Source organism: Molossus molossus, unplaced genomic scaffold (assembly GCF_014108415.1).
Source record: "Molossus molossus isolate mMolMol1 unplaced genomic scaffold, mMolMol1.p scaffold_m16_p_16, whole genome shotgun sequence".
Taxonomy (NCBI): Eukaryota; Metazoa; Chordata; class Mammalia; order Chiroptera; family Molossidae; genus Molossus; species Molossus molossus.
The window spans coordinates 25,210,486-25,233,825 of NW_023425351.1; the positions used below are offsets into that span (position 1 = coordinate 25,210,486).

At 38.4% G+C, this 23,340-nt stretch overlaps 1 protein-coding gene across 1 annotated transcript in view; it reads left to right on the forward strand.

Moving 5' to 3' along the window:
• Window positions 1-23,340, forward strand: part of PREX2 (phosphatidylinositol-3,4,5-trisphosphate dependent Rac exchange factor 2) — a 238,748-nt gene that overhangs the window by 91,450 nt on the left and 123,958 nt on the right. Inside the window, exons 9-15 of the mRNA XM_036263944.1 lie at window positions 241-390; window positions 3,241-3,385; window positions 7,664-7,764; window positions 11,981-12,084; window positions 13,571-13,620; window positions 16,327-16,402; window positions 21,554-21,626. Of these exons, the coding sequence (XP_036119837.1) occupies window positions 241-390; window positions 3,241-3,385; window positions 7,664-7,764; window positions 11,981-12,084; window positions 13,571-13,620; window positions 16,327-16,402; window positions 21,554-21,626 (699 nt within the window). The remainder of the gene's footprint in view (window positions 1-240; window positions 391-3,240; window positions 3,386-7,663; window positions 7,765-11,980; window positions 12,085-13,570; window positions 13,621-16,326; window positions 16,403-21,553; window positions 21,627-23,340) is intronic.

A 23,340-nucleotide genomic window follows, 5' to 3' on the forward strand; every position in this document is an offset into this window, starting at 1 on the left:
TCAGACGTAGGGAGGGAGAGCCTGTGAGGGTGATGTTAGAACTGTTCCATTATTGAGCACTGACTACATTCCACATGCAAACATTTTATTAACGTTTTATTTTTTGTTCTTCAACACGCACATAGAGCAAAGGTATTTTGAAGAATTCCATGGTTTGGGAACTTTTGTGACTTGAATGATTGCATTGATGTAATAGTATATGTCACATTCGTTCATTCACTTTTGCCCATTAATTTCCAGCTGACTTCCATAGCAGTGGACACATTGTGGTTAATGGATGGAAGATACATAACACAGCAAAGAACAAATGGTTTGTGTGCATGGCAAAAACGCCTGAAGAGAAACATGAATGGTTAGAAGCTATTTTGAAAGAAAGAGAAAGACGAAAAAGTGAGTGTATGAAGTGGGCACTATTATACTCTGTGAAGATTCTAACTTAGTAGAAAAGCAGATAATGGGCAAAAGTTATGAGAAAGTAAAAAAGTATATAATGTTCACTTGAATTTTCTGTGTGATGTAAGCCCCATGCTGAAATACTTTTTGAAAGCTTGCAATATTGTTACTTACTAAAATAAAAGAAAAACCTTATGCAGTTAGCAAAATATTGTATTGTGACTGGCAGTGTCTTTTAAATAGTGTCTTAGTCTGTTCAGGCTGCGGTGACAATCTGCCCCAGGCTCGGTGGCTTGTGAATAGCAGGACATTTATTTCTCTCTCTTCTGGAGGCTGGGAAGCCCAAGATCACGACTCCTGCCGGTTCTGTGCTTGCTGACGGACCACTTCCTCTCACAGGCCTTCCCGCTGACCTCCCAAGGCGGAGGGAGCCAGAGGGATGGCCCCGGGTCTCTTTTATAAGGGCACTAATCACATTCATGAGAGCTCCACCCTCATGACCCCACCACTTCCCTAAGGCCCCACCTCCTCATGCCCTCTCACTGGGGATTAGGTTTCAACATATGAATTTTGGGGGCACACAGATAGTTTGTCTACAGCAAACAGTTTCACTTGTTTTACAATCTGTTCCATTTTCTTTGCAGTTTATTCTTGCCTTTTCTAAAGCATCATCACAGAGGTTTCCTTTAAGAGCCAAGCTTCAAGAACATGTGGCATTGTAGGCCTCCAACAATTGTTCTTTATATATTTAATAGCACCCTGAAAATTCCTAGGCCAAATATGTTAGTGTCCTAATTATAGAATAAAGCACTTTGGATATATATTAACTTTCTAAAAATGTTGCAATTGTATTACATTGAATATAATGTAATATAACTCAATAAGCAGCTTGTTCACATGAGATGGCCTAGCTCAAATTTGTTTCATGTTTTTAGCAGATTTGTGGGAGGTACTTGGTCTGGCAATATTCAGTTGTGTGGAGTTTGTCTGCAAATAACCATGTTTCTGTAAATCAGCTAGGAAATAGAAATGCTTGTGTAACTACTAGTTTCTTTATCAAATAATTGATAATAAATATAGTATATATTCCTTTCCCCAGACATCTAGGAATAAAAGGTCTCATTGATGATAAAACTTTAGAACACAAAGAGCCCTTTGGACCTTCAGCTGCTTTCCGTTGGAGAATGTACACATTTTTTACCTCGATTAAAATGTCCATCGCACACAGTTGCAGTAAGAATTTCCAAAGCATTTTCAAATCCTTACTCCTTTGATTGATGTTGGACAAAGAATCAGATAGAAATTTTTAAGACAAAGATTATGAATTCATAACAGACTCCTGTTTAGTTAAATCTAGCAATTAATTCAAATATAACAAATTATTTAAAAATGAATTGAATTTTTGAGCAAATTGACCCTTAATTTTTTCAGAATGGCTATGCATGTAGGTAAGCCCAAGACCCCCCCAAAAAGGTGGAGGGGGAGAAAGAATGAAGGAAAGAAAGAAAGCACATTCTATAAATCTGTGTATGTTAATAGGCTCAAATCTTAATGAATTTTTATTCACTATTACTGACAAATGTTAATGGCTCCTGCATTGAAAAATATAAAATGTCAGCAAGAAATTTTGTAACTAGGAAACTAAAATGATTCAAGTATTTCTTCTGCAACAGTTCTTCATGAAAGTCCTACGATTGAGTGTCAGTGTTCCCAGGATTCCCGCTTTGCACTGGTCTCCTCCAAACTAGAGTCCTTGCCTGGGTCATCTATTCCCACCAGATCAACTTCCACTTCTACAACGCCAAGTTCTCAGTCTTGATGTCTAGCCTTGTTTTCTCTCCTGAGCTTCATACTTACGTAGTCTACTGACCCCTGGACTCCACCTGAATGCCCAAGGTCAGCCTGCTCAAGCTGGGCTCCTCCTCACCTGACACCCGTTGCCCACCAAGCCTTCCTACCCCCATTTAGGTGTCACATCAAAAACCTGAAAGGCACCCTAATTTCTTCTCTTGCCTTCACACCTACAAGTAACCTGGTGGTGTGTCCTTCCAATACCACCTCCTAGATGCTTTTCATCTCTGTTTCCATTATTGTCTGTAAGGGCTTGAACTTGCCTGAACTTTTTCAGTTTCATCCTAATGGTCTCTCTCTTTGTAAACCTTCCCCCCTTTCAGCTTGTCCTCTGAGTTTAGTTTCTAAACCAACAAAACTTCCTTTCCTGCACTACCCTGACTTCTTCCTCTCTGGTTAAAACAGACGTTTCCCTAGCACCTAACGAATGAAGGATCTTGAACTGCAGTTGAGCAAGGACCCTGCCTAACCCACCAGCACATCACTGAAACCCAGGGCTCGCTGTCTGTGCTAACCTCAGTTAGCTCTCATGACTCTCTCTCTCTGCAAATCCCAGCCGTACTCGTACCTGTGCACTCAAACAGGGCCCTCCTGAGAAGCCTTTCTGAACACTTTTCAGATAAGGGCGCTACTTTGAATGTGTTCTATTGTATGACAATTTTTTCTCTAAGGCTGTCTCTGGGGCCACGCTGTCCACCTGTGCTGACCGAGTCCTGACAAAGGGTCCATAGCGTGTGGGATATAGCTGCTCTTCCTCCACTGGCCAAACCATGTGCCTTTGGAGCACAGCTTCAACATGTGCCAGGTGGCCCTGGCCATCTTGCCTCCGTGTCTCCCTGTACCCCATGAGCTTCCTGAAAGCCAGGCCCCTGTGGTCCAGAGCGCTGTAGCCACAGCCCTAGCACATGGAGACACACAATAAAAGGTTGTTTAATGAAGGCATGAGTGAATGAAGACACTTTTTCAGTTACCTGTCCTTTGTTTTATTTTTGATAGGTTTAAAATTAGGAATGGAGCAAGACACCTGGGTAATGATCTCCGAACAGGGTGAGAAACTCTATAAAATGATGTGCAGACAAGGAAATCTGATCAAAGACAGAAAAAGAAAACTGACTACGTTTCCTAAATGCTTTCTTGGAAGGTAGGGTTGGTAGTCTGGGTGCATATATGTATATATTTTTTTATATTTCCAGTATCTCATGCATTTGTTTTCTTTCATTTGTTTGTTTTTCTTTAAAAATTATTCTCCTAAGCATTTTGGAATATGTCCTTACTGTGAGCATTTTCTAGACCATTGTGAGATGAGAGAATGGGAGTAGACCTGGGGACCATGACTACGAAACTTAAGGCATTATTCATTCATTCATGACTTTAGTAATTTCTGACACACTGTGTTCCAAGGGCAAAGCAGAGGCAGGGCAGGTACGCAGGTTTGCCTGTAGGTGACAGTCTGGGAAAGATGTGAGTTTGGGGCCCGATGTCAGAGAAGGCTGGAGAACTGAAGAGAACTGAAGAAACAGTCTAAGCTACCAGTTAATTTAGAATTTTGACAGTTGGGCTCAGGAGGAAGGGCTATAGATAGATGAAGAGTCTGAAAAAGTGGGCCATGCCAGGGGCAGGCACAGAGCAACAACAGGGAGGTCTCCTGGGTGTGCAGCATAGATGGGCTGCGTGTGTCCTTGGGTGTTCGCAAGCAGCTGCATGTGGGAATCCCTGCTGGGTGCTGCAGGCTGGGCCAAAGGGAAGGGCAGTGCCTCAGGTACCTGTGGGAAGGCAAGCGGAGTCTCTCTGTACGCTATTTCTAATCCTCAGATTCATGCTTACATTTTATAAAGATTCACAAAGTGGGATCAGGGAATTTAACATGCCCAAGTGCACACAGCTAGTGAATGTTAAAGTCAGTTCTATAAAAGTAGACTGGAATAGTGGTTCGAAGCCCAGAGTCACACTCAGACCGTCTCCATGCAGAGCTGGCCCTGCTACTGGCTGACATCTGGAAAAGTTAAATTTCTCTTTCCTCCTTACGAGTGGAGATTATCATAGTGTTTACCTGTAATATCTACCAGAATGCCTTACTCATTCATTAGCTGTAGAGATATCCGAAATCACTGTGGGCCACAGCGCCCCCCAGCGCCATTGGAAGAATATAGGTCAGGAAACTGCGTGCTTGCAGGGGGTGCAGCGTGGAGTCTCTTCTCCAGTGGGCATGGTCCCCACGCAGGCCCGACGGCTGCCAGCAGGCTGGTGTTGCCAGTGTCCACAGCCCCTCCACCGATGGCTCTCCCGCAAGAGAGAGAGCAAACGTGAGCCCACCTTGGCTTAGAAGCCCCAGAGTGCAAAGAAGACACTATTTCTGTTAACTACCTCGTGCGCATAACTTCCACGGCCCCGGCAGGGGCATGTCTGCTGACAAGACAGTCACTTCAAGTTTGGGGTTTTCATCAGGTATTTTGAGTGTCACTTTAGCCATTGGCGTCCTTTTTACCGTGAGCAGTGCTGCCCACTGCCGCAGCTGGACACCCGCCTCCATCAGGGCCCTTGGTAAGCAGAGCCGGAACGTCAGCCAGGGTCAGACTTGTCCTTACTGAAGGAGGATGGGTTTTGTGAAAAGGGTCTCCTGTGGCTCTGGTGCTGGTTAGTTGCCATGATTTGCAAAACATTCCCCAGGGCGCCTGAGACAAAGGAGGCTCAGTAAGTGTTAACTATGTTACCTGTGGCCCTTTCCACAGGGACGCTCCCTGTGTCCACATGACCGGCCCCGTTAGGAACCTATGATCAAATTGCCTGGTGAAGTGAATTTCTGTTATATTAATTACAGCCTTCCTCTCTCTCTCTCTCTCTCTCTCTCTCTAATCCTAATTTATAGCAGTACTTAAAATGTGCTCTTTCCCTCATTTGAATTTGACACAAGGAAGAATCTGGTGCTGTCAATCAGAATGTAAAATCTTGATTTAGCTACATACCAGCCATTTCAATGCACTTGTCGATCTTTTGACATTTAATGTGTTCCCAGTGTGCCAGGCGCTGGGCTGGGTTCCTGACATTTCAGCTCCTTTCCTCTTGTGACAGCACTGTGAGGTTGCTATTATTTCTATGTTACCGAGGGAAAAAAACAGCTCAGGTTCAGAGAGCTAAATATACTAATCCAATGTCACCATTATTGGAAAGCAGAAACAAGATCTGAATCCAGGTTGTCTTATTGCAAAGAACACAACCTGAACTGTTCTACTAATTCCACCTTTCATTTTCTTTCTCTTGGATGGTGCTTATTTAATAGAAGAATAAAAAGCACTTTAACAACTTCTTCTGCCTTCAAACATGCTTGTTAGACTAGACGTCGTATTCAGAATTCCATATTCCTTGGCTATTTGACTTGGGCTGTACGTGTTCCTTTTGGTTTTGAAATAAATGGAAAAGTAATTTCTCCACACATTCCATAGCTCTGCTTCTCTGGACTCTGTGCAAAAATAAAACCATTCTAAAATACATTCATTAGTTTATGTAAAGTGTCAAATGTTAGATTTTTATAGCATATGCATCATAAAATTTTTATTGCAAAATGTCTCTGTAGTGAGTGTTCTTTTAATGATACTACATGGCCTTAAAATAGATTTACTCTGGAGCTGATGCTCTGTCTCCTAAGTGTTGCAAAACACTATCCTTCTTATCTTATCTGCGATGCCCGGCTCCTCACCCCTCCTGAAGTGTGAAAGATGAGAGAGAATCCCCTGTGGCCTTTTGCAGCCTGGCAGCTGTGTGGTAGGCCGTTCTGATGGAGCTGTGCAGAGTCTTCTTTATGGATGGCGGTTTAGATACTTCAATGAATTTACCAAGTAATTTTAAAATTCGAGAAAAGTGTAGTAAAAGTTTTCTGTGTCTTTTGGTGCATATTCATGTTTTACTGCTGCAGAACAAATTGCCCTTGTGCCTAGTGGCTGGAAGCAGCACCTTTTTATTATTAGTCTGTACATCACATATCCAGGTGAGCAATACTGGGGTTTCTGCTTAGGGTTTCATGAGGCCAAAATCAAGGTGTGGGCTGGGCTGGGGCTCTTGAGACCCTGCAGAAGAATCCATTCCAGGGCCTTCAGGGTTATGAGGCGGTTCCGCCTCTTGCTGCTGGAAGCTGCCTGCATTCCTCGGGACAGGGGACAGGGTCCTGCCTTCCAAGGCAGCAGCAGCACACAGAATCTTCCTGTGCTTTTCATTTCCCTCACTTCCTGCTGGGCCACCAGCCTGAGAAAAGTCTCTGCTTCCAAGGCCCCAAAGGGCTCCAGTGATCCGGTCAAGTCCAGTGGGATAATTTCCATATTTGAAGGTCAGCGGACTTGGGATTTTAAGTACATACACAAAATCCGTGGACAGCACTGCCTAAATTAGAATGGGATTAAAAAAACAAGGGGTGGCCCTGGCTGGTTTGGCTCAGTGGTCAGAGCATCGGCCTGCGGACCAGAGAGGCCTGGGTTCGGGTCCTGCTAAGGGCATGTACCTTGGTTGCAATTTGTTCCCGGGCCCAGTTGGGGTCGTGTGGGTGGCAGCCAGTTGATGTGTCTCTCTCACATTGATGTTTCTCTCTCTCTCTTCCTCCCGCTCTATCTGAAGATAAATCCAAAAACATCCTCGGGTGAGGATAAAAAAATAAATAAAAATTAAAAATACAAACAAACAAATAAACCAAGGGGTAGGATTCTTGATAGGGGATAAGAGGACATCTTCACACTCTGTCTACCACACTGGGAATGAGTTTTGTTTTAGAGTTTCCGACCCACTGGTTCTCTGTGCCTAGAACAGCACATTCAAGAGTCTGTCTCTTTACCGAGTGCCCCACCCCACATACCAGTACCCACCTGGCAGCATTCGTAGTTAGCGCAATGTTATTGACTACATTCCCTGCTGGGCTTTACATCCCCGTGACTGTGGCTGTCTAACCACTACGCTGTACACCTGAGGCCAATATAGAATAATACTGAAAGTAAACTGTAATTGAAACATTTACCAAAAGAACTTTATCTCCTATTACTCTATCTATCTAGATCTTATTACTCTAATTCTGTCCTTTAGTTATTCTTGGATCTGTTGTTTACTCTTTAGTGCCCAATTTTTCTTTATGTGGATAGTAACCTTATAATTGAAGCTACTTTGAGATTTCCCCTTTGTGTTTATTAGAAGTCTCAACAAGGTCAGTAGGTATTAAGTATGGTTTAGGTAGGTCTGAATGTATGGACATGGGCTTTCTAGAAGAGTCCAATTTAAATAACTGTGAGCTGTATGTATATGAAAAGTGTATGCTGAGATAGACTGAAAATATTCTTTTCTATTTTGAGACTTCTTTCATAACTGCTTGATGAATGCATGGCACAGATAGACTTCCTGGGGGTAAAAATAACGATTTAACCTCTTCATTGGCTTTCTGCTGCAGCGAATTTGTGTCATGGCTGTTGGAAATTGGAGAGATTCACAGGCCTGAAGAAGGTGTTCACTTGGGACAAGCTTTATTAGAAAATGGAATTATACACCATGGTAATTATATTGTTAATGGCTTATTTATTCTATTTACCCATAGATTCCTTGCATCTTAATTTCATTGATTACTTTGTAGTAATTCTCCACATTACAGGATGCTTTTTTTTTTTTAAACGTTTTTGAGAGGCTAAAAATACAGAACCATGTTTCTGGAGTGAAGGTTTATGGTGATGTATTGTCTAACTTTACAATGAACAGCTACAACACAGGCAAGACTCAGCAATGCAGTTAAGTGTGGAATTGAGAAGGAAGGGACGGCAAATTCTCATTGGAGTGTTTAGGAATGCTTCACAAGGGAAGTGGGGTCAGTGTTGGGCATGCAGAATGCACAGAACTCTGACAGGGACAGAGGCAGATTCCACCCTGAGGAATATTGTATGGCACTAGGCACAGGAGTGGGAAGTTCCTGGCGACCTCTTCAGGAAGTAGCTCCGTCTCATGTGGAAGGACAATACTGTCGTGATGTATATATTGGGGCGTGGGGCAGGATGAGAAAGGTGGGTGAACACCTGACCTGAAAGACTCTCTGGCTCTAGTGTCTCCAGCTGATTCTGGAGGTAAGAAGACGATAGATACTTCTCACAAAGGAGTGACCAGACTTGGTTTCAGAGCTAACAGGTGCAGCAGTGTGGAGCCTGGAGCAGACAGGTTAGGGACTGCAGAGAGCCCCGAGCAGGGGGCCATTCCATCCCCAGGAATGAAAGGACGGGGCATTGCCAGGGCTGTGTCAGTGGGCACGAGGCGAGTGGCCCATTGCAGAGATTCTGGTGAAGCTGAGACAATGTATTTGGTAACTGGATGAGGGAGATGAAGAATGAAGAGCAAAATTAGGTTATTCTGAGCTTTCTATTTAGGTGACAGAAATTGCTAATCAGGAGGAGGAACAGGTTGGGGAGACAATGAGGATTTGCTGTGGGTTGGATATGAGACATCCATGGGGAAGTGCTCACAAAGGCTGAAAATGTGTGTAAAGTTCAGGTGAGAGAGAGGGAGAAAGGGAGGGAGGGAGAGAGAGAGAGAGAGATTTGGGGTCATTTCAACAGTGTTATCAGATTCCTCAGAACATCAATAAGAAACAAACAAACAAAAAGCAAGAAATCAATGATAATGAGACTGAGAATAAAAGCCTAAAGAATGTCTAATGCCAACTGTGGCAGAGGAGAAAAAGACAGGGAATTATGAATAAATATGGATATTTGGCTATGCTATTTTGATGTTCAGTTTTGTTCTAACATAGGGTAGGTTGAACAAAACTAGACCCTCCCGATTTTCCCCACTGCACTGGTGCTGAGGATGTCATGTAACACCATCTATAGACACAGGAATCATCTGGAATTCCTTTCTCTCCCTCAAAAAAAGGGGGGGAGTTGGAAGGGATATCGGACTGGGAGAATGTCAGTCCTAATCAGTTTATCTCCCTGATGTCAGACAACACTTTTCTCCAACAAAACAATTTTGAAAAGAAAGTAGTAGAATAATTCTGGATTACACTTACTTTGAAATTTCAAATGCAAGAATCTTTTGATTATTTAACTCATGAGAATTTAAATTGTTTTGAGCAGTGATGCTTATAAGCCAATTAACTCCTCTTTTCTGAGAAGCACAGTGCTGCGTACTCTCTAGCAATACTGTTCTGTTCACCAGCATTTGATTCAGTGGCCTGCGCTGGTACTGTTCTCAGGATTTGATCAGTTGTAATATCAGATTTGCCATGCAGAATTTTTGTCACTGGAAATAATCTTTTTAAGTGTTTTAAATAAACAGGTTCTCCCAACCTGGGGATAAGAGAATATATTATGCAATTTCACATTGATAAGTTTATTACAATGAAGAAATATGAGCCACACCTGCTGTTTCATTAGTATGTGGTTCCAGCTGCATTTTAATGAAAATAGAATTCCTAAAATAAAGTTGAATGAACTGTCTGTTTAAGGAAAGCAAGCAAAAAAAAAAAAAAAAAAAAAAAAGGTAGAAAGTAGACTGTATTGCTGTCATTCACATTGCAAATACTGCTGAGAACTTCATCAGAGCAAAACCTTGCTCTACCAGGAATTCAGGGGTTGAAGTGCACATGCTTCTTCTGTGATATGCTGACAATATTCTTCTTGTGTGGAGCTACTATTTACATTATAAATGCGAATGTGAGAACTCAGAGACCTCACTCATTATATCCACTGGTGTGCTGATGTTGGCTTGCAGGAGCTCAAGAGAGCCGGTAATTAAATTTTTAAAAAATTTGCAAGGTGGTTGTTAAATACATCTATTATTAAAATTGAAGTTATAGAAACATATAAGTACATAGATTATAAACAAAGGTAATGTATTCTTGAAATGCATCAATTCCTAATTATTTTATTCTATTTTACTGTTAACTTTGCTTTTGGTGTTACTGATACCTGTTATTTCTGTGTGATGGAAATACTAAATAATAATGTATCACCACACATCTAACTCTGTGTTCAGTGACTTTGTTTTGGTAGCTTGCAGTTGGCCATTGAAGGAGTACTTATACCACAGAAATTTGGCGAATGCTACAAATCAGAGCTCCTTCTCCCCAACCACCTAGAGAGCAACACTGACCAGTGCACCTGGTGACATACATAGTGTTGAAAAAATGGCAGTAAACAGCCTTTCTCATGAGATGACCTGCAGTCTCATCAGTTGATAAACCCTTTTCTCATGTTCGAGAAGCTGAGGGAGCAGATTTAAATGTAGAACTATTCAGTTTTTCCAAGGTAGCAGCTAAGAGTTGCAGATCAACCCAAGATTAATTCTTGTAGTCACAAGAGTATGCCTGATGGTTATCACTTTATTCTGAATAGGTTAAACCACTGTTTATTTTACTATGGCAAGAGACATTCAGGCCCAACATTTCCTTGAATTTCGAAATATCAAGACAATAATTTATTTCAGTGAATCTTCAGGGATAAACATGGGAATAGGTAGATTGCATAAGAGAAATAAAAAACTGGTCTTGAAAGATGCTGTAGGACTTCAGAATATTTCTCTTTATTTTATTTTTTTCACTCATGCTTTTTAAATTTGGGGGCTTAATCTGGATAAAGGATGCCAAAAGGCTGTGTTGTCTATGTATTTGGGGGACAGCAATCCTGTTTCACTTTTATGGCTACAAGCCACACACATGGTTTGGATAATTTGGTGGAAAATAGCTGAAACTGTGTGTGTGGGGGTGTGTGTGCATGTGCACGTACGTATGTGTGTTTACAAGTTTTTTGGCTTTTTTTTTTCCTGGATTCACCAAATGTAGATAATGAAATTTAATTCTGACAGCTTCTTCTCTCCCTTCAACATTGTTAGCAAAAAGTAAGGACCAGAGTCTCTGTCTAATCACGCAAGTAGAGCCTACTGCGATGAACAATCTCTTCTGCAAGTGTTGCCCTTCCTGTAAAGAAAACATTTACATGTAAACTCTTGGAGCTTCAATCTGAGGTTGTTCATTTCTAGAACAGTCATTTAAAAATAAATTTGACTGTCTGTGAAATAACTTCTGGGAAAAGGAAAGTCTGAGAGGAAGTTTAATAGTCTTGATGAATATGAACATCTTCTCCTGAGGATGCAAATGAAGGGTGACCACTCTCATATTCCACTAAGAAAAGAAAAATAAGTGACATGAAAGGAAAACATTTCTCAGTGTAAGAAAACTATTAAAATCTTGGAATCAGTTGTCTACTTAAATTATATAATCTGCTCTGGAGATCTAAACACAGGGTAAAAGGTCAAGACTGGTGTATGTGTGGTCTTGGCTTGATCACTGTGGGATAAAACAGATAATGTTAAAATTCACTTCTAGGGCTGAGACTCAAACCGAAACCCACTAATTAGAATATCTGCTCTTTGCAGGACACTTTTTTGCTCGATTTTGTGGCATTGTAAAGAAATAGAAAACACAAACTTGTATATTTATGTAAATACACTACACACAAATATATATAATATGCTAGCTGAATGTTGCTAACCTCATTTTAGTTCTGAAGTCATTACATGGAAATGGTAAATGTAATATGTAACTAAATTTCATCATGAATCTTATTGTCTAAATACTGGATTTGCATTACTGTGTTAGGAAAACAAAAGCTTTTGATAAAACTAAAGTTCTAATATTTGGGGAATATGTATTTCATAAATGCACTGGCTTTGAGCTGCCACTTTTTTAGATTGTCAGTATTTTAATATATTGTTTTTATGTTCTTAGTTACTGATAAACATCAATTCAAACCAGAACAGATGTTATATAGATTTCGTTATGATGACGGAACATTTTATCCAAGAAATGAGATGCAGGATGTGATTTCAAAGGTAACAGCTTCTGCAACTTTCTATCAATAGCAGAATCCATGCCATACTTTAGCAAGACAAAATGTTGAGAGATGTAAAATATTCCTCTAGTATAGAAAAATGTTAAATGGCACACAAAAGCGAACCTCTCAATTTCTTCTTGCTATTTCAAGAATTCTAATGTTAAATCATTTGTTCATTCTCTTATCTAGTTCTAAATGGAAGTTATGCAGTTGCATCATTCAGGAGGTTAAATCCATTTAAAGCTATTTCACATGTAGCAATAAGTAGTCATGATATGTAAATAAATAAAAACAATACAAATATATGAAATTAATGTAATATTTTTCTTTTTACACTTGACAAAATTTATATTGACATACAACAAACCAGTAGTATGATATTGCTCGTGATAGATTTATTGTTTGTTTACATATATATATATATATATATATATATATATTTTTTTTTATACTCACCCGAGGACATTTTTCGATATTTTGTTCAGCTAGAGTGGGAGGGAGAGAGAGAGAGAGAAACATCGACATGAAAGGGACACATCAAGTGGTTGCCACCCACACAACCCAATCAGGGCTGGGGACAAGCTGCAACCGAGGTACATGTCCTTAGCGGGAACCGAACCCGGGTCTCTCCAGACCGCAGGCCAACGCTCTAACCGCTGAGCCAAACTGGCCAGGGCTATATATATATTTTTAAAAATATGTTTTTAGCCCTGGCCAGTTTGGCTCAGTGGTTGGAGTGTTGGCCCACTGACCAATAAGTCTTGGGTTCAATTCTGGACAAGGGCACAGACCTCTGTTGCGGTTAGGTCACTGGCCCTTGTCGGGGTCATGCAGGAGGCAGCCAGTCGATGTGTCTCTCTCACATCAATGTTTCTCTCTCTCTTTCTCTCTCCCTCCCTCTCTGTCTGAAAATAAATGAAGAAATATCCTTGGGTGAGGATTTAAAAAACACACACACACACAAAATAAAAATATGTTTTTACTGATTTTTAGAGAGAGAGGAAGGGAGAGGGAGAAAGAGAAACATTTATGTGAGAGAGAAACATCAATTGGTTGCCTTCTATACTCACGACCAGGGATCAAACCCACAACCCAAGCATATGCCCTGGCCAGGAATCGAACTGACAACCTTTCGGTGCATGAGAGGATGCCCAAGCAACTGATCTATACTGGCCAGGGCACATTGTATTTTCATAGTTCGTATTTAAAGAAAAATAGTTTTAAAAACCCTTTGTATATGTATATGTCATATGTGTATGACAAAATCATAGCACAATTTAATCCTATTTTTAATAGTTTAAGTCATTTTTAAGATTTACAACATATATATTATGTTGTAATGTAACATTTGAATAACTTTTATATTGGTTGAGATTGTATAATGATTCCAGAATGTCAGGAGTGAATACATTTATTTCAGAATGTCATTGGTGTGTCCTTTTACTGATCTTACTTGCTTTTGACATATCTTTATTTTACAATAGGGCGTAAGATTATATTGCCGTCTTCATAGTTTATTTACTCCAGTGATAAGGTGAGTCTGGTTTCTAAGTTGTAGGCAACTTATATGAAAATATTTGTATTGCATATTAGATAAATATTATCCAGCTGGAACTTGTTGGTTTATTTTTTTTCCCTCAAAGTGAAAATTTTACTTTTAAAGATTATTTTAAGTAATAATTTATCTCAAAATATTTCTAAATTTTTTGTGGCTCTATATATAGTTTCTCCCACTTTTTTTATTTGGGCTTCTAAAATTATTTCTCATTAATTCACAGTAATTTATAGACTTGATAATGAAATGATTCATATTCAGTTAATATTTAATAAGTAAGAGTTGGGAGAGAATTTAGAGATATGGTTTGCTATAAATATTTACCATTATGATTACTTATATATTAATTTTTAAATTAAATTGTGTAATCTAATCTTGGATGTGTATTTAATTTTGCAATATTTCCTTCTAATGGTCTTTTATTTAAAGAAAAGATTTTATACTTGAAAATTAAGAATCACTTTGGAGTTAATAAGTATAATTTAATAATTTTATTCTTCAATATGTTTTTCCTTCTGAAGAGATATGCCTTCTATTTTTAAGAGGAATCAGGATTAATTTTCAGTTTATCTCTTTAGAAAAACAGTGGAAAAACTTTGAGTTTTGTGTTATGGTTAAAAATAGAGGAGACCATATAGCAATATTATTGTGCTTTGTCATATACACAAACTGATAGAATGTAATGTAACATCAAACTAATTTCAAATGACCAGGTGTCATTCAGAATGTATTGATTTAAACGAAAAATATGGATGTACTATTTCCAAAATGAATAAGGAGGCTTTTCAGTTGTGGCTATTGAATCCAAATGTTTGATTTACAGGGTTTCTAGTTTTCATTCTGGTTTCCAATTTCAAGGAAACTCAGAGCTTAATTAAAAATAAAAACATTTAGCAGTTGTTGTCGAGGTGTATCGGACACCCACTAATGTTTCTCGGAGAACACACAGCAGGTCCTGGAGGGAAAAGCAGGGTCTTACCCATCGTTCCTGAAAGTGCTTTGCCCACTCGCAAGTGCGGCTTCACAAAGCAAAACAAGAAAAAGAACCAATGTTTGTTGATTCTCTGGCACAGACACCCTGCAAATATTTTAGATAATTTAATACTAAAAGAGGTTTGCTTAACTCAGTAGCACGTGGACACTTATTATTATTTCTTTTCCTGCTAAACTAATAGAAAACAATGTTGGTTAAAATTTTCATGTCACTTGTGCAGATGCAGAGTTTGTATGTGAGAAAATATATTTTAGCCCTATGGGATTTCTTATCTTGAAAGTTACACTCAGTAAGAGCTGATAAGAAGGAATTATTCTTTGGCTAGAAATGACAATTGTTTATGAGTTGTCGAGGGGAAATTTATGGGAAAAAAGCTCCATAAAACAAATGGAATGCATGACAGTCATGCAATATGTGTGAGCCCAGCTTATGAAAAAACAATTGTTTGGGTGAAGAGCCATGATCTGTAATAGATTTACTTTTCCTTCCTTTAATGCTTATGGGCACCAAAAAACAAATGAGTGATAAGGTATCAAAAAGGAGATAGATATTAAAATATTTAAAAAATATGCTGTTGATTACTCTCTAACCTAGTACATTTATTATTGAAATCTCAGAAATTTCAACCATATTTCAAGGAGCTCTTTATGAAAATGGAATAAATGATGTAAATATTAATTATAAATTCTAACAGAGGCTAGAGAATTCTGAATATAGCTGGTAATTATCACTTCAAGTTGTTTATAATTTAGATTTTTTGATGCTCTGAAAAGATGTCACTTTCTCATTTCCTTTTTACATTTTTTTTTATTGATTGATTTGAGAGAGAGATCAAACTGTGTTCCACTTATTTATGCATTCATTGATTGACTCTTGCCCGTGCACCAACTGGGGATCAAACCTACAACCTTGGTATGTCAGGATGACACTCCAACCAACTGAGTGACCTGGCCAGAGCTCTCATTTTTTTTTTTTTTGATCCAGGCCTGAAAACTCAATGAATTATAAATTTTTACCTTAGGGGCCTCGTTCTGATCACGAGGTACTTTGTTGGTGTCTAACTAAACTTTGAATGGTTTCTCGGATCTGAGAAGTCTACTGAAAGGAGTCTGATGTGGAGACAGTTGACTACCTTGGTTCCCTGGGGATGTGCTGTCACTGTGACAAAATAAATGCACAGTTCTCAGTGTATTTACCTTAGGACAGGCCTACATCTTCCAGTACGGCTGAGCTAAACCAAGACTCCTTCAGAGCAAGTCCTGCCTTCCTGGAGAAATCAGGAGTGGGAATTAAATGATTGCTTGCTTCTCCACATTTTGCGATGTTTTGTAGAATCTATCTTGATTTTAAGGGAAAAAAATTCTATTTTATTATTCTTTTATTGCTGAGATATTGTATTTCTAGCTAAGTTATTACCAGATAATATAGCAGTAATAATCTATTTGAGTATAAAAATGTGAAAGAAGAAATGTCCTGTTTTGGTATCATTGGGAGTTTCCTCTATTGGTATGAGCTGATGAAGGAGTTTTCAGATGATGTACAGAACTTGTAACCCTCTCTTATTTACATATAATGTGCACCATTGATTCAGATTACATTGAGTAAATGTTCCTGTTGCATACACTAAATGAAATGTTTCTCGGGTACTCACTTACTTCTTTCTTTAATGTTTTGGTTTCTTTTTTTTATAGAGATAAAGATTACCATTTAAGGACATACAAATCTGTAGTCATGGCCAACAAACTGATAGACTGGTTAATTGCACAGGTAAATAGACAAATTAAAATTGCTGAGTTATGTTCACTGTTAAAGTAAGTTTGAGCATGTAATTTAAGTACTTTTTTTTAAAACCACAGATGAGGCACAGTGAGATAACTTGACCGAGTCATACAGCTAATATGAAGCAGAGTTAGGATTTGAGCCTAAATAATGTATTTGGCTTCAAAGTCTTCAGGCTTAATTTTTGTTCACTGTCTTTCGAGAAGATGTTCCTACTTTTAAATGATATCAGATAAGATACTTAGATAAAAAATAAAGTGTAATATCTGCTAACAGTTTTTGCATGTTTTGTTCACTAATTTGTTTTAAGTACCTGTTTATTAGTTCTAGCAAGTTATTCTGATCTTCCTGTGCCTTTTTCTCTGTTAGATAATAATTGTGTTTTGATACTATGAGCTTTAATGACCATCTCCATACATTTTAAAAAGGAAAGTACAAAATTTGTTGTTATTTTTATTTTGTTTCTTAGAATGTGGGAGCTGGGAAATAGTATTTACCAATCAGGGTATCTCACCCATCATAATAGACATTAAAATACAAATTTATTTAAATGTTTCATCAAACTAGGGCAACTCATAACTGATCAACTATTTTCCCTTGATTAAAGAAAAGTGACAGCCACTTTGACAGACTATATTCTTTTGGGGGAGGGGATATTGGTTGAAATGTTGTCATTATTTGGGCATTTGAGTCAATTTCATAAACAGTTTTACTTTTGTGTTATTAAAGAAAGTGGCCTACTTCCTGTTACACCTGGATAATAACATTTGATACTTATTCATAAAAATGTTTATTCTGTTTCAAATATTAATGTTTAAATCACCTTTGATTCATCTGTACACACAGATGTTTTGAGATTTTATTATTAATATTAATTTCTAGACTATCCAAGACCACCTACTTTGTATTTTATAGGTCTTAAATTTATCCTATTTAGAGGTCAAGATTTTGGATTGAACCAATGGTTACCGGTAGAAAAGCCTAATTCATACACACAGTGGGTTTACTAGCACCGAGCTTTTCTAACACCATGGCACGTGTGTCATTGGAATTGCTTCTGTTCTTCATATCAGAGTTGGAATTTCACATAGGAACTATAAAGCTGTAGAATTCACATGAAATTGTTTTATATGTTGGTTATGTGAGAAAACTGAAGTACATTTAAAAAATACTTTTTTCTTTTGATTTATTTTTACAGAGAGAAGGGAGAGGGAGAGAGAGATAGAAACATCCATGAGAGAGAACATCGATTGGCCGCCTCCTGCATGCCCCCCACTGGAGATTAGAACCACAACCTGGGCATGTGCCCTGACTGGGAATTGAACTGGTGACCTCTTTGCATGGGTTGATGCTCAATCACTGAGCCACAGCGTCCGGGCTAAAGTACATTTTTTGAAGTAAAAGCTGGTGCTGAGTAAATATTTAAAGTTCTTACTCTGAAGTCAGTTATTATCTTTTTTTTTCCTTTTGGCATTTTTACTTCCCAAATACGAGCATTGGAAGAATAGAGTAAGTTGCTTAAAAGCTGTACGAAGTTGCAAATCTTCTTCAGGTCTTCTTGGTGGTCTGTTAGGACAATGTCTGCAGAAATTGTGTGTAGTGCAAATTGCAATGCTCTGGGACTCAGTGCCTGCCATCTGATAACAGCTCTGTTGATAAGTACTTTTGCAAACTTGGGCTAGGCATTTATTCTCTCTAGATTATATTTTCACAACTGTTGGCTACTTACTGTAATAGCTATACGCATGATCTCTTCTCTGTCACATAAGCTTAATGATTCTGATATTATAAAACTTATTCAAATGTAAGCATCAGGCATAATAAACTCTTATTGCTTAGCATCAGATGAGGAAGACGTGGGCTGCCTTAGAGGATGAAGACATACAATGCAATGAAAGAGAACGATCAAGTTCTAATATAAAGTGTAAGGTCTCTTTCCACCAAGACTCTCAAATGACAATGAAGCTAAATTTGTAGGCTTAATTGATTTGGATAACTTTAGAGGATAGAATACAAAACTGTCTCCAGTATGATAGTCTGTATATTGTTTGAAGTATATCCTGTATCTGACAGTTTTTCTGTTCTTTGACAATATATTGTATGATACTGTCTTGGAAAATGTGCTAACTGTTGTTTTCTTCTAAATATATTTTTTACTTGCTGTTACGCTGCTTCTAGTACAGTGGTGTATAACAACTATTTCCATGAAATCAGCACCTTATGTAGCAAGTGCATTAACGTACTTCTAAAACTTTTAAATCACGTAAGTCGTGATTTGTTTATGGATCAGTCATATTTTATAACTTCCTTCTTCACAACCAAAGGCATTTCTGTTGTGCTGTTGCAATTCTCACGTGTTCCGTGTGGCACAAGCAGGGTTTTTAAAAGGCATATGGATACCAAAGCATTTTAGGTTATATTTTTTTGGACCATTATGTTCAATAAAATAATAGTCTGGCCAACATTTAAATTGGATAATGAACTAAATGTCAGGGATTATTAAATAAACTCTTATTGTAAGTTTAACATTTAAGCAGGTGCTTTGATGATTAAAATAAACCAACAAACCAGGAAGTAGGCATGGTTCCTGCCTTCAGGGGGCTGATAGCTGATGGAGGTAACTTTTATGTGGCCTCTAAGATTTCACGCCAGCATTATCTCCCCCAGGAAGCTTTGCTGGGTCCTCTGCAGTGGGCTCGGGGTCTTCTTCTGTGGTCCCAGCTCCCTAGGTAGATCCGTCTTGGCAAATACTATATTATATTGAAAATGTGCTAACACACGTTCCTCAGGTCAGGGACCTATTTAACTTTTGTCCCAGTACCTAGTATAATGCCTTATTGGGGATATTGACTACATTGAATAATGGTACTTGTTATAGAGACTACATTTTATTTTATATTTTTAATCCTCACCAGAGGATATTTTTCTATTTATCTTCAGATAGAGTGGGAAAAAGAGGGGTGGGGGTGAGGGGAGAGAGAGAGACAGAGACAGAGAGAGAGAGAGAGAGAGAGAGAAACATTGATGTGAGAGAGACACATCGACTGGTTGCCTCCTGCACAACCCTGACCAGGGACGAACCGCCACCCAGGTACGTGCTCTTAGCCGGAATTGAACCTGTGACTCTTTTGTTCGCCTTGAGTCAAACCGTCCAGGGCTATCGACCACACTTCAAGTGGCCATATCCTTTACTAGATTTTAATTTCTTGAGGGCAGGAAAGTGTTTTATGTTTGTGTGTTTTACTGTATTATTTCTAGCACTTGGCACACTGTATGGTAAGAAATGTAAATATCTTCTGAATGAATGTGTAAAAGTTACTTAACAGCTAGATTTGAACAGGACCCAGATACAGTTTCAGCAGATACAGAGTGTAAGTGTTTTGTCAGTTAACTGGAGGATTAGTGAGGGTTGGAGTGTGTCACAGCATGAGGTGTGACTTGTCTTCCTCCTTGATGGACAACGAGGTAGAATTTACATGGGTGATGGGGAAGGAGAAGGGCATCGAAAGTGAGAATACTTACACGACTGAAAGCAAGGATGAAAATAAGCACAGAGTTCAGGCAACAGTAGGGGCCAACTCGACTGGAGCCAAATGTGTGCATGTTTGGAAAGCAAAGCTGGAGATCTAGAATGAAGCCAGGATATGCATGTCCTTGAAAGCCAAACAGAAAATTTTCATATGTTATGATTATAAAAAAAGAAAGCTTGTTTAAAGTTTTGGAACATGACATTTCTGTGTAATAAAGTTTAATTCTGTAATAGCATATGTTGGAGAAAGTACCAAAAATTATGACAATTTAGATGTGAGGTGAAGAAATAATATTGTGTTGACACAGAAATGAAACAGACAGAAAGAAGAGAACATAGATTAGGTAGAGTACCTAAGTGCTAAAAGTACTAGGAAAAATGAGATAATATATGGAAAGAACTTCTTAAACTGTAAAAGATACAGCTCTAGCTTGGCCATTGTTGCTCAGGGGTTGAGCATTGACCTATGAACCAGGAGGTCCCTCGTTTGATTCCCGGTCAGGGCACACTGCCCAGTTGTGGGCTCAAACCCCAGTAAGGGGTGTGCAGGAGGCAGCCAATTGATGTGTCCCTCATCATTGATGTTTCTATCTCTCTCTCCCTCTCCCTTCCTTTCTCTGAAATCAGTAAAAACATATTTTAAAAAAAGATACAACTCTAAGGTTATATACACACTCATACATGCATATACATTTACATATTCATATATATGAATCCATACTTATATGAATAAAGTAGGCGCCATGACAAGAGGTTTCATTGGGTTTTCTTTTTGGGTTTAATTATATGATCTGATTATTTTTTTCAGGAACATAATGAAAGAGAAACTTGTATTTTTTGGCTCAGCCAAAAAATTTACTTGAAGGGTCTTACCAATTACCTTAGATTAGTAGGTTTCTTTAGGTCTTTTTTTTTTCTTTTTCAATTTTTATTAATTTATTTTTGTTACAGATGTTTCTCCTTTTTCCCCCCTAGACACCCTCCTCCCCATTCCCCCACCCCTAGCATTGTTGTCTGTGTCCTTTGGTGATGCACACATGCATGTAAGTTTTTTGGTCATCGCCTCCATCCCCCCACCCTCCTACCCTGAGGTTTGTCAGTCTGAACCATACTCCTTTCTATGTCTCTGGGTCTGTTTTGTTCATCAGCCCACCTTGTTCATTATATTCCACAAACAAGTGAGGTCATGGTTTTTTTAAAAGCAAGACCATTTGGTGGGAGGGAAGTAATAGTTGGGATCATGCATAATGACAGCCTTTTTAGTGTGATTTCAATATATAAGCTATTTCCTTGATGCATAATTGGGATACAAGATTAAAGAAATAAGAGAAATAAATAATTTTTATAGCAATACATTTTAGTTACTTATATGTTTTCATATTTAATAAAGTATGTTTTTTCTCAAGAAATATTAAATCTTTGTTTTTATTTAATATCAAGAAATATTTTCATTATCAAGTGAATGTTTTATATATATTGTAGGCTTATGAAAGCAATTAAACTATGATACATAAATGGCTTTGTCAGTTTAGTGATGGGAACATGAAATGTAGTAAAGACGAAAGCCTTCGGTTGCCTATTAACCTGTACGGTGCTTTTACGGTTAACAGGGGGATTGCCGCACCAGGGAAGAAGCAATGATATTTGGCGTTGGACTCTGTGACAATGGATTTATGCACCATGGTAAGAATTTTTTTTCTGGAAGCTTACAGATGTATTTCTTTGTTTCGTTTTTGTTAAGACACTGGGGATATCTCAGTGTTCCAGGGAAGTCATTTAGAGATGAACCAGCCAAACTCTCTGGGCCTTGCCATGTGTCCACGTAGGGTCATCTCATCTGCATCATCTCCCGACTGCCATGACTAGTCTTCTGTTTTCCTAGACTGTAACTCATTCCAGAAGAGCAAGGGCTTGAGCTCCGAAGTTTTTTTTTTTTTTAAAGCTTCTTTATAAGAAGCTTCTTTTAAACTATTTCGGATCAGATTCATGTTTTTTTGTTTTGTTTGTTTTTTAATGCCGGTATATATTAAAATGATTAAATGAGAGTATATATGATTAAATATTTATTGTTCTTTTTATAAAAATACTTTCAAGCTTATCTCAGAGAACAAAATTATGAATATCTGGAAGAAATCTGCTTTTCTTGGCAACTAATTAAAGATTGATTTTCTTTCTTGTTTGATGACTTCATTCCCCTTAAATTTATAAAAATGATGAGACTTACTTTTCCCTCTCTAGTTATGTCTTAGAGATTCCACAAACCTAAACAATCTGTTTTTATTGTTTTAGATAGATAGATAAGTATAGATATAGCTATCTTATAGACATATACCTATTTGATAGCTCTTATCAAACATTTTATACCTATTTGCTATTTGTCATTTTTTTTTATTGATCCTTTAGAGAGAGAGGAAGGGAGAGAGATAGAAACATCGATGTGAGAGAGTAATATTGATCAGCTGCCTCCCGCACACCCCTTACTGAGGATCCACGTTGCAAACTGGGCATGTGCCCTGACTGGGAATCAAACCAGGACCTCTCAGTCCATGGGTCGACACTCAGTCCACTGAGCCACACTTGCTGGGCCAGAAGGTTACTTACTACCTTTTTATAAAGAAGGAAGTACAGCAAAAGTTGCAGCAATTTTAACCCTGGCTGGTTTGGCTCAGTGGTTAGAACGTCAGCCTGAGGACCAATGAGTCTTGGGTTCGATTCTGGTCAAGGGCACTTACCTCAGTTCCAGTTTGTCCCCGACCCTGGTGGGGTGGTGTGGAAGGCAACCAGTCAATGTGTCTCTCACATCGATGTCTCTCTCTCTCTCTTTCTCTTTCACCCACTCTATCTGATGATAAATAGAAAAATATTCTCGGGTGAGGATTAAAAAAAAGTTGCAGCAATTTGAGAACATCTTGGTTATTACGTATTCCTTTGGCATTCCACTACATTCCACTACCTCTAGAGCACAGCCTCAGTTGTGATACAGAAATATCGACCCTTGAAGAGCAAACCATTGAATGGAAGAAATGATGTCTTTACAGGGAATTAAAAGTATAATATCAAGTTGAAAACAATCAATAATAAACAAGCAGTAATTTGATCTCAACACTTTGAAATGTTGATTTTTAACAAACGTTTTTCCTCCAAAAGTCTCTGTCAGTAAAGCACAATCAGTTCAACTCATGCCTGGCCTTTCCGATGTCGTCTTCTCGCGTGACTTTTAGGCAGACTATTTCAGGGAGGAAACAGTACCAAAACACCATGTGAGTTTGGGAAACTGCTTATGTCATGTAGACAAGACCTAACTAGATATCCAAAGATCAGTACATCCATCTGGTCAATAATTATTATGTGGAACTCTATAAAAATAGTGAAATAAATAAATCGGTATTATCTTTGA